Source organism: Serinus canaria, chromosome 14, assembly GCF_022539315.1.
Source record: "Serinus canaria isolate serCan28SL12 chromosome 14, serCan2020, whole genome shotgun sequence".
Classification (NCBI taxonomy): Eukaryota; Metazoa; Chordata; class Aves; order Passeriformes; family Fringillidae; genus Serinus; species Serinus canaria.
In genome coordinates, this window is record NC_066328.1 from 8,594,228 (window position 1) to 8,606,774 (window position 12,547).

At 36.9% G+C, this 12,547-nt stretch overlaps 1 protein-coding gene across 1 annotated transcript in view; it reads left to right on the top strand.

Annotated features, from left to right (window-relative positions):
- The window catches only part of IQCK (IQ motif containing K), a 36,670-nt gene that overhangs the window by 15,851 nt on the left and 8,272 nt on the right, over positions 1-12,547 (top strand). The window contains exons 6-7 of the mRNA XM_050980283.1: positions 1,893-1,977; positions 7,838-7,949. Coding sequence (XP_050836240.1) covers positions 1,893-1,977; positions 7,838-7,949 — 197 coding nt within the window. The remainder of the gene's footprint in view (positions 1-1,892; positions 1,978-7,837; positions 7,950-12,547) is intronic.

Genomic DNA, 12,547 nt, shown 5'->3' on the forward strand with positions numbered 1-12,547 from the left:
ATTTTTATAATTTAAAATTGAAGGCAAGAAATGCTAGAGTTGACCTTGCAGGCTAAGAGAAGTCTCAAGACTTCTTTGGAGATGTGCTTATTCCTAGAGAAAGTTCAGAGTCTTTGATATAACTGCTGTAAAATATGTAGGTCTTCCTGTGATTTTCCCTAAGTTTTGGTTTTCAAAAAGATCTAAAATAGAACAGAGGATGAAAGCCTATCAGGGAAACCAGCACAGTCCAGCTTCAGATTTTTAAGTGTGATTATAAGAAGCTGTTATCTCAGGAAGCCTTGCTTGTCCAGCATTTGTGATTTCCCCTGAGCAGGAGAAATGCTAATTAATGTTCACAGAGCTAAGACAGTTTAGCTCTATGGAGAGACTGCTTTTTATTTTTGCCTTATTTCGACTTTTCCAAACAGACCAAGGTTTTACTTCACATTAAAATAAATGTAGGCCAAAACCCAGCTGACATGATGATGAGACCAATTTAGCTGAGTACACAGGCTGAACCAGTGGAGTCAGTGTAGCATTAGATAAGAGCTGAGGCTGTGCTCCAAGTTGAAATGCTCCTGCAGTGAAGACAAGCCCTAAGAGAAAGATGTCAGAGAGCATAGGAAGCTTACTAGGGCAGAGACTAATATGAATGAAATTAAGTGAAAAGAAAATGTAAGCTGTCAAGCCTCCTAGCTTGGCCTGTAATATGCCATAAATAAATTTCCCAAAGATATTGCAGCATTTTAGCCAAAAAAATGTAAGTCTGCATAAATAAATGGCTTGTTATTAATGGGCTTTGCAGTGTCTTCATAATATAATACTAGAGGTCATGTTCCTGCATGGGCTGTGTGTGTCTGTAGGTGGGTGCTGCATCCAAATTCATCATGTGTTCTTCCCAGTCAAGGCTGTGTTCAGTCTGTTCCCCATGCAGGGAGAGTGGCTCTTGGCAGCCATTCTAATGCTGTGCCAAGACTTCTCTTTACTACTGGTGTTTTCATGAGTGTTATTATGCTGTAGTTCTTTGGCTGCAAATTACATTTCTCATAAAAGACAGTATAGAAATAAATTTTGTTTTGTCCTTTCTAATGGATGATTTTTTTTTTAATCATTGTGTCTGAGAAATAAATCAACACCCATAGAAAATGGCTTTTGGGAAGCAAGGTTTGATATAGTCATTTGATGTTTTGCTAGTGATGGCTGAATTTAATTACTAGCTTGTTCCCATTAAAATTGGTAGCAACAGAATCACCAAATGTGCTTTCAAGCTACCATATATTTTGGCTGAAAATGGTTGAGTTCACAAATGTATTACATTCTTTTATCACCAAGAGAAAGTGTACATGGTATCAAAAGCAAAATTTCAGCACTTTAAGAACTTGTTTAGACATTTCTAAGCATGGGTTCATGCTATGCAGGTATGATATTCATTATTTTTCAGCCCGTTTTAATTTAAAGTGACACCATAATGTAAATGAATGTGCTAAGATATGTTTATATTCTGTGTCTTTCATGTAATAAACATTTACATCATAAGTCTGTTCATTGTTGTACACATACACTGAAACCTTCCCTGCTTTACAAATGGCAGGCTGCTTCCCTTGCCCACTTCCCACTGCCACCCCAAACCTTACCATAGCAGGGGGAGTTTGCAGACCATGTAGAAGAGTAAGAAAGATGACTGTACTTGATGTGCCATTTGTACATTATTGTTTTAAGAAGGAATTCTTGTAGTGTATGTAATAATGTATTTGTAAAGGAGACATTCTTTGTGCGTTTTGTTTTCAGAGCAATAAGAATTTGTGTCTTTCAGGCTTCCGAACAACATTTCTCTTTTTGATAAAATATACTGTTAGGGAAGAAAGTGTTTTACATTTATAGGCTGTCTGTTAAATTTAATTTTTTTTAAGTCCTAGACCACCAGTTCCTCTATCTCTGCTTCTGTCAGAAGAAGAAGCAAGCATACTAATCCAGTCCTTCTGGAGAGGTTATCGGGTAAGAGGAATCTATAATTATTGTGCTTGATGTTGAAAACTGTAGGACTGTGAAGGCCCCAGGGAAAATCCTTACATAAATTTTAAGTAGGGGATACTATAAATAGCTGCTGAGACCCCTATGGTTCATTGGCTTTGGATGTTGCTCTGCCTTATGCCTAGTGACTACAATTTTTTCACAGGCATTTATGCTGATGTAATCTCACTGTTTTCCTCAACAACAAAAAATCCACAGAATCCACATTTTCCAAAGTACAATTAACACTGAACAATTTTCTTTCTTTAACTGAAAGTTGCTTTGGGTAGCTCTCAAGGATGGAGTGTTATTTTGCTTCATGCAGGGATATGTGAGTGAGTGTGGAGATGCATGAGGAGGATTGGTGAGGTCTGTTGAGAAATAAAAGCATCCAGAAAGAAAGGACAAGGAATTGAGACCAAGAATGAGACAGGACATTTATGAGAGGTATGAAGGCTGTTCAAGGGAAAGAGAAACAAAATGACAAGCAGATGTTGTAAGGCTCAATAATAACACAGCCCTAGAGCCATTCCCAGTTTAAGGGGGAAAAGCAAGGTGCATAAAATAAATAAAAAGAAAATTGTCCAGTGCTATTATTTTGGAGGGTAACAGCCATGCTACTCCTAGGATACTAAATAAATTATTTTGCAAATCCTGAAAAAGTTCTGTTAAAAATATTTTCTTAAAGGTCTAATACCTTTACACTTGAGGAAGAAATGGACTTGAAATTCAGGTGACTTTGGTGATGAAGAAATGTCTTTGACTTCCTTTATCAAAACTTAAGCTTCTGAGTAGCCTGCAGATATAGCAGCAATTTTGTTGTGATGGACAGTGAGACATCTCTGGATGTCAGGTGTTCTTTAAATAACAATCAGTTTAAAACACTCTCTGTTAAGTTCTCTACTATTTTTAACAAGCATGAATATATAAGTGGCTCCCATAATGTGCTGTGCAGCCAAAGACAATGAAATACCTTGAAATGTTCTTCTTGACTGATGGATTTTTGTGACTCTTTCTGCTTGTTTGTTTCCCATTATTTTTCTTTTTTTGAACAGAGACAGCATTGACACTAACATTAATTAGCACTGACATATCCCTGCAGGCATCCTTACAGTGGGGGCAGCCATTATCCAATAACAGTTCTGTTTGCTGAGCACTGCAAGGTTGCTCTGATATCTTCTGCTTCTCTGAAAGCTTCTGAAGGGCACAATCCTTCCTTGCATAGATGAACTTCAGGATTTTTACACTGGTATTTATCATTCTAAACCAATTCCCAGAAATGAGAGAGAAATTCTAGCTATAAAAGGTAGGAGACATAAAAAATAATTCAGGCTATAAAATTAGCTATTAATGTTTTCCCTTATTTGAGGTGAAAGAACATGGGGTTTTAAAAATTAAAAATTGCAATCAGAATATAAAATAAAAACCATTAGTAACAAATTACTGCATAGGGCAGTGTGTTATCCTTGGGCTTGCAGCTTAAGAGAACTCTAAGCTTAAATGGGATTTCATCACATTAATGATAAGTGTATTATGAAAAATTACCAAAGAATTCAGATGATTTGCTTTTAAAATAAATAGCTCAGTCAGCTAGCACTGTTTTAATGTTAATAGCTGATAATAACTGAATACTTACAAATAATGCCTTTTTGCATTCTAAAAATATTTTTGTGTCAAAATTTTAAACTATTTTCCAAAGTTTTTCATTAAACCTTGTTTTATAATTCAGAGAATTTAGAATTTTGAAATACTCCTGTTGAAATAAAAATTGACACAGTGTGATAATACTGAATAATTAAACATGAGCACACAGATAACATGACAATGTGATGGAGAGACAGGTACTTCATCCTTGGTCTTCTAAGATACATCTTCTATGGACTCATTTTTTGAGGTATTTTATGACCATATTGATTCAGGCAGTAGAGTTTATCTAGTTATATAACTGACTGAGCATCAGTCTTCACTTGATACTTCACTTGTTTCTGCTACCTCCAGCTGTCTGAGCATGCCAGTATCAAAAACACATGGCAAAAAATGCAAAAATGGATCAGGCAATAAAGGTTTTCTATGTAAAGGGGGAAAAGAGCTATAGGTACAGAATCTTGAGAACTCCAATCAATAAAGCATGATCAAAACAGTAAATTCATCCTCATCTGCAGCACATTTCAGAAAAACCCTTGTTTAATTGTTGTAGTAATAATTAATGGCTGCCATCAACCAAGCCCTTGCTATAGTCTTTCATACAAAGACATTGATGGGCACTCTGACAATTATTTCAAGTTAAATCAAGAACTGAATCCCAGAACAAATAGCAGTGGAAAACAGAGCTGCTGAGTTCTCTGAGGAGGTCACAGAAAGGAGGACATCATCTTGAGAGGGCTCCTTGAGGGCCAGGAGGAGCACTCAAGTAAGACTTGAGACAGCTCTGTCATCAGAATTCTTCCTTTTCACTTTCCACCATCGTTTTTTATTGAGGTTCCATTCATCTGTTACAGGCCAAGGCAGTATTCAGCTAGGTGTCAATTTTCCAGGCACTTTTCCAGCAAAATATGATATATTCCTTCACCCCTCTACTGCAGACTCTTTGCTTAGTGCTTTTTTTTTTTTTTTAATGGGCTCTTTTTAATCTTTAAAATTTGCATAACTGTTGCAGACTAACAGAAATTTTTGATTAATAGAATTTCCTCTGATGTCTGTGGGTGAACCTTTAGTGTTATCCTTATCTGCTGTGCTACCTGTTCTCACCTAGCACTGACAGCATGGGGTTTGGGACTAAATCTTGTAATATCTTAGAGCTGAAATTATGTAAATATTCAGTGCTATTTTATACACATCCTTTGAGTAAAGCTGAAGATAAAAATGCTCCTGTTTTGCTTTGTATCTCACAAGGTGTAGTTGTACTTTTACTATCACAGTATAAAATAAAAACCATTTCAGTTTATATCTGTTTATATAAAGTTTATATCACAGTTTATATTGCTTTCCAGCAAGCTGTGGCTACCAGCAAAGGCTTAAACCCAGAAGGTCACACAAATATTCCCTGTTATTTACAGCAAGTGTAGGAGTGAGCTCTCCCTTCAAAGCTAAGCCCCCTCCAGGGCTTCAGGCAGTGCTGGGCTGCAGGAGAGAAATGTCAGTTGTGTGGACAAGATTATTGACTCTCTTTTTATTTGCCTGGAGATTTTGCTGCCAAGTCATGGCTTCTTCATCATGCTAGCATTGCACTCTGGTTTCAAAGCAGAAGAACTTTCTAAGGCATTATCAGTACACTAAACTGCATTATAACTATGCTGAACTATAATCTATTAAGCATTTTTGGAACTTTTTAATGTATTTTGTTACATTCCTGTCACCTGGTGACATATCTGGTGGTGATATCTGTGTTCTTTTTTCCTTTTCTGGTCACTTTTCTAAAAAGACACTTTGTTCTGGGAGCTCATTTTACTGCTTGGATTTAGTGCTGACTTTGGAGTATTTGAGTATCTGACTCTGCCTTTATCTCAGAACTCTCTATTTCCCTGGGCATTTCACTGCACTGCCACTGTTTTATTTGCTTAGGGAGACTATACAGAATCTACTACACTTGCCTTTTATCTTTTAACTGTTAGGAATTACTGTTTTTATGTTCAATATACAGAGACAACTGTGGCCCTGTCATGGGCCAAAATACAGGTATTACACAGCTGAATTTGTAAATGGACACATCATGTTTTCAGAAATTTTATATTTAGATATAGAGGTAGTAATTTCCCTATTTCCCTGCCTCTTGCACATCTGTCATTTACATGCTTGTGGCCCATAAACATTTCCTTAACCTTTACCTGTGCAGATAAACTGACTTCATGTAATAAGGAATTATTTGGCTTATAAAAGCATACATGGCAGCATAAAAGAAAAAATGTCTCTTGCAAGCCTAAAGAAATGATCCTGTGTTTGGATTATATTTTATATTTGAAAATAGTATTTGATGGATTTAATAGAACATTTTCTTACTTTTTCTGTATAGCTGAAGATGTCACTAGTAGCTGTAACTTCTTTAATTGTTAAAATTTTATAGAAACCTTGTAAGAAGCCCTTATAACTTTTATAGAAGATACAACAGAGTATATATATCAGTATAATGGAATATTTGAGCTCTAATATGTATCTGATCTCAAGTCACTGAGCAAAAGTCTTGTCTGTTTTTATTGATCAAGTAACCTTGCATTGTATTTCTGCTCTGCCAGTGCACTGAAACATAGCAAGTTATCTTCTCCTAAGTGGATTGAAAAGTGCTATGGGAGTTCAGCTACTGTTTATTGCATTCTTAGCTGCAGCACAGAGGAGAAATTCTGGGATTTTGATAAATAATTTAAACTGTTTTCTTTAAGCTTTGGGGTTTTCTATAACTTGTGGAAAACTAAGTCATGCTCTTTTGCTCTGTATGTGTCTCAGTAAAGTGGGAGAAAAGCAGAGTGTAATGGAGAAGAGCATATAATAGAGTTCAGGTCACGGAGCAAACTCCTCACCATATCCTGTAAGAATACAATGTATACAATTCTATTTGGAAATTTTCTAGGGAACTCAGTCATTATCTTCCAGCAAGGAAAAATGTGTCCAGGAGGAACTGAACTTATTGCTGCTCGTTTCTACTGTGTTTTTCCCCTTCAGACTGAATTACTAGGACATTGAATCTTAGAATCATGGAATGGTTTGGGTTGGAAGGGACCTTAAGGATCATCCATTTCCAGCCCTGCTGCCATGGGCAGGGACACCTTCCCCCAGAGCAGATTGCTCAGAGCCCCATCCAGCCTGGCCTTGGCACTGCCAGGGATGGGGCAGCCACAGCTGTTCTGAATGTAGTTCTGAAACAGAATGACATTTTTATATTAAAATTTAGGGCAAAAACCACAAACTTCAAAAATGCATTTTGAAAATAACTCTATTACAATTTGAATATGACCAAGAGAATAATGCCCAGTGTCCAAGGTAGTGCTGGCATGTCCCTTTCCACTGCTGTTCAGGACAGGATCTGGTGCACTGGAGGCAGTAATTGTGTGAATGCCAACCATGGACAACACACTGCTAATTAATCAAATCTGCCACAACAAGTGGAAGTAGCAGAGTGGTAAAAGCTGTTGATGTAGCTAGTTCACTTCTATGTTAGTGGGAACGACACCAGTACAAAAACAATACTAGAAAAATTCAGCTTACATCTAAATGAAATCAAGGCCTTTGACTGTTGTATTTTTTTTTTGTGGAAGCAGAATTATGCCTTTCACGGGGTGATTGACTGACAAAGAATAGATACCATGTAATGCAGCCCAATTACTTTAAATAACAGATTAATGGCTCTCCTGTTTGTGAAAGTTGTGTGGGTGGGATTGCCAGTCAGCCTATTTGCAGCTGATGGCAGGTGTGAATCAGGTTGATGGAATAAATTTCCTTCTGCATGACCCTTCATGCTCTTCTTCTTCTCTATTATATTGGTCAGTGGGCTGGTTTTATAGTGTTATGCTTTTCTAAAGGCACTAATACCCTTCAGCATAAGGCTTTAAATTTTAATTAACTCAGAGAATTAGCATCTCACTGCAATCTCATTCCCAGGAGTCTTTGGTAATCAAAGTGATCCCCTAATAGACATATTTATGTTTTCAATTGGATTTGTCAATTATGTGGATTTTATTTCTGTGTAAGCTGAAAACTGTAAACCTCTGGGATTTTGGTTTTACCTCAGGCCCAGTAAAGAGGATGGCTCTCACATATTTTCCCTGCCACAGCCTCGTGAAAAAAAATGTATCCTCATCCTGGAAAACACAGAGGTATATAATTTGAGTTTTCTTTTCTGATTCCCCTTTCACAGGTTCGTTGTGATAGCGAAATACAAGAGCTCCGTCAGTGGCAAAAGAAGCTGAGAGAGGAGAGGTACATTAATGAGGTGGTGAGAAAATTCTGGGCTAAACAGGAAGCCAAAGGTAAGTTGATTAAATGGTGGGGGTTTGTTGGTTGGTTGGCTGGTTTGTTTGTTTTTTATATTGTGTTGAATTTTTATACATTGAGTTGTATTAAATAATAGACCACACAGTAGGAGACTGGTTCTGAGAGAGAAGGTAATGTCTGATGGAAATGCTTGGCTGCTTCCTTACAGTCAATACTTATTGCCTGTGCAGCTGAAAGTGGCAATGGAAAATACAATACAGGGCCTAAATTCAGTATTTTTGGAAAACTATGACTGGCACATATTTGCTGGCACAGTATTTTCTGGGGCAGGATTAGACACCTACCAGCTACTCATCATGTAAAGCTGATTGTTACCAGATGGGTTGTAGTACAATCTTTCTGGACTGTGGGATTTCTATCTGGTAAATATTCTATTGGCATTTTCCTGTAGTTATTTACAGCAGAATTTGGTCTGCACAGTTCTAAAAAAAAAAAAAAAAAAAATAGAAAACCATCCCAAACAACCTAAAAAATTGCCAAGGGAAATAAAGCCAGACTGCTTCTGGCACTGTTGTGTATTATTTTTTTGTCCTGTTTGTGGACAAAGCTTTACTGACAGGGCATCATCATATCATGATTATTTGCTCAGCCTCTTTGTCTGCTCATGCAGGATTCCCTGGCTCCTCAGCCAGTGTGCATTTTCCCAGCCTGTGTGGCTGACTGAGCCCTGACTGTGCAGGGAGTGACCTCCACAGCCAAGGCAGGGACTGAGCAGGTGTGAGGTTGTTCAGCTGTGGAGTTCAGGTGCAGAAGAGAGGGAAGTGAGGTGGTAGCAGTCAGCTCTGATGGCACTGGCACTGCTGTGCTCTCATCCAATCTTTGCCCTGAACCACAGGAGAGTGACAAGTTTTGGTGATAGGAGTTTGTTACAAGGGCTCTGTAGATTCTCCAAACATTTATTTATATTTATGTTACAGTTTTAATCCATGAAATATCAGATTTTATTTACCAATCCTTGAAATTGCCTTAGGAATATTTTATAGCTGAAAATAAGTAATTATGAAGAACAAAATCATACATCACAACAGAGGAAAACTGTATTTATTTGTGTTTGTATATATGGGGTGTTCATACGCAGGAAGGGAAATAGAATTCTTGGTTTTAGTAGCTTAGACCTAGAAGATTTAATCATGTAGTCACGGTGCACAAAAATGATGAAAAGATAACAGCAGTGAGACATTGTCTTCCAGCAGACTTGACTGACATAGAAAAAAACATTTGGCAGAGCAACCAGTTTTCTTCAAGTGGGATTTCATAGCCTCTCTACTAAAGTTTACTAGGAGTTGGTAAAAAAATTGTAGGCATCTTTTCTTTTTAAAAGAAAACACTGAGATATCTGGCTTTAAGTATCTGACAACAGTGAATTCAAATTTCCTATAATAAAATTATTCTCATTATAAATTTAAAACATAAAAGATGAATTTTTCTCTTTGTAAGACATGGTTAATTCTGTCAGTGTTAATTGTTGGAAAATTGCATTACTGGAGATAATGATAGAGGTTGATCTTGCAGGCTTGCTAATGCCTTTTAAGTGATTGCATTTTAATGTTTGTGGCTTGGACTCTGTTTTCAATTTGTTAATGTGCCTTGATGAGATGATAAAAATATTTTTTACACATTCCATTGTCCATGATACCAGCAAAAGTTAGATATGCATGTTTCCCACTTCTAAGAAACAAACCTATATAGTCACAGCACACTGGTGTGGAAAAGGATGAATATTATATTAGATGATTACACAGTCATAGTTAGCAGTCTTCATGCATCTGAAATCTTAAAGGGGAAAATTACAAGTTGATTTTCAGAGGACAAGGTCTCAGAATGCTGCAATGAAGAAAAATAGGGGCTAAGGGTGGACTGTGTCATTTGACAGTTGAATTGATTAAAAAACTCCTGTGTCTGAGGAAATTTAATCTTCCTATAAACTATATTTAAGTTGTTCTGGAGACTTATGTAGTGATAAGGCTTCCTTTGCCTATTGTTTCAAAAGGAAAAACAAATTTCCTTTTAATCACTCTCACAGAGCTTTCCTGTCATCAAATCATTTATTTTAGGACTCTAGGACACACAGCTGCTTCATCATATCAAAGAAAGTTGCAAAATTACCCCTTTTCATTTTTTCTTTCTTCAACCAGTATAAGTTTGTGCTGTTAATATCACATCAGCTTTCAATATTATCACACTGTTTCTGTAATTTCTTAACAGAGCTCTGCTAAGTTAATTTAGGAGTATCCCCACATCAAATGGCCTTGGGGCCCAGACAGATGGCTATTTGGAAACAGCTGTACTGCTTGGAGAAGTGACTGTCCAGGGGTTTTCATTATCAATCTCAGCTGTGATGCCATAATTCATTTTGTTCATGCTCCAGCTGCTCTTTTTTCTGCTCTCATTGTCCTGCTGTTTATTAGTGTCATTAAAGTCTATTTCACTGTAAAGTAGCAAGGTTAGTTCAACTGCTTTCACCAGTGAGTCCAGCCAACCCAGCTGACTTTGTGCTGAAGTGGATTGTGGACACTCACACAATAATGACTAGCAGAACACAACTACTTTTTAACCTTTTCTTTCTAAGCATTTGGTTTAACTGAATTAATTAATTTGGTTAATTTAATTAATCCCCTTTTATTAAACCACTGAACTCTTTGTATCAAGCAGATATAACAACAAAGCATTTATTGTTACTAAAACCTCAGATATCACAAATAAAGCATTAAGATTCATGGTCAAAAAAGAAAAAGTAGATTAAGTAGATACAGAATTTTATTATGAAATTAACCACATTAGGAAAAATAATGAAGGATCTCTTTAATTTGTATATAACTAACTCTGTTTATTAGATGCTGTAAACAGTGTTGAATCTAACTGTAGGGGATGAATGGTGAGCTGCCAAATAGCTTTTAGAAAATGATGACTCCAGCAGTAATGTGATTCTATTGACACTACTAGAAAGATCAGCATACCTTCCATGGAAATATCAGCCAAAGACTCAGTGAATGTGAGCTAACAGGCAGAGTCTGCTTTGTTGGGATTTTCAGCACAATGAAACCTTATTGCAAGGGTCTGTTCTAGGTAAAAACATAATTTTATGAAAATGTGTTTGTATGTGATACTTTAAAAAGATAGTAAGAAGATATTAGAAATGTAAAATGATTGTAATTAACAAATCCCAAGTAATTCTTAATTTAGCTTTTGTTTCGGAAGTGTGTTAAAACATATCCATTAATTTTGAAACAAACAGCTGAGTTTTCATTAGAACTACAGCAGAATGAACACTTCTAGAGGGTCTTTTCTTTCTCCAGTTGAGACCAAAAGTCTCATTTTTATGGAGTGATCCAGCCACTTCCCCATTAAGAGGCAGCCCTGTGCTGCCTTGGCCAAGGCTGCTGCCATGCTCTGCTGGCCCTGGGAGTTTTTCTGCTGGCTCAGCCTGACAGACCCCCTGACAGCAGTGACACAGCCCCTGCAGGCAGAGCAGTGATCCAGGGCAGGAGAGTGCCCATCTGTGATGGCCACTCAGTGTCACAGGAGCTGCTGTGCCCTGGAGGCCACTCTGTGGTTTGTGGTGGTGCCTCGTGCCAGCCACTGATTCACCCCCTGCTTTACAGCATGAGAAACCTTCCTGTTTGCTCCTCTGGAGTTCTTTAGGCTTCCCTCAGTCCATATTTTAGACTCTTTATTATTAGTTTTGCAAAGTTTTGCTCTAGGATAGAAAGTGTGAAAATTACTTTATTACTTTTTACTGCATGAAAATTACTTTATGCATTAACACCATCTTGCAGGACTGTTGACCTCTTTTAATGCATGTTCCTGCAAAATTTCTGTTTGAGGGCAAAGAAAAAAGTGTGTTTCCTTCAGCACGTATCCAGGATCACAAAGCTAGAGCATTCTTGGCTGACATTTTATTTGCTATACTGCTCCACTGCTGTGTAAAATTACATTCCACAAAATGATCTGTATTTAAGGTATGACAGTCCTTACTCTGAACACTTTCAGACTGAAAATATAGAGATAAGTATAACACTTTAGACTCAGTTTAGTGACTCACAGCTTTAGACTTGAAGGGAGGAGGAATTTTCTCTAATATAGCACAGCTGATGGGATAAATTTGTTCCACAATTTTTTACAGAATTAAAAAATTGTTTGCTTTCTACAGAAAATAATTAAGTTAATTAAAACTCAACCTCTAGAGAATGTGAATGAATAACAGATTTTGGTTCTGAGCACCCTTTTGTGCAGATTTAGTACTGATGGGACAGCACTGGAAATGAAAGTGTCTGTCCTACAATGAAAGGAATTTGAAAAATATTTAAACTTTTTAATGAAAATACCAAAATCTTCCTCACTTATGTGACCAAACAGTGCTGACACTCTGTTACAGTGGTTACTTTGCTGCTGGAAAGAACATTGCTGCTGTTACACAAACACTACTTTCAGCTATGTTATGTCCTAAGGGATTTTTTTTCTTGTTCTTACCTGCATAAAACTTGTGAAATTTTACTTTTAAAAATCAGTATTCTTAGAGAAAAAAGTAAAAGAAAAAGTTTTCCTGGGTTTATGGCAATACCAATGTGACCCT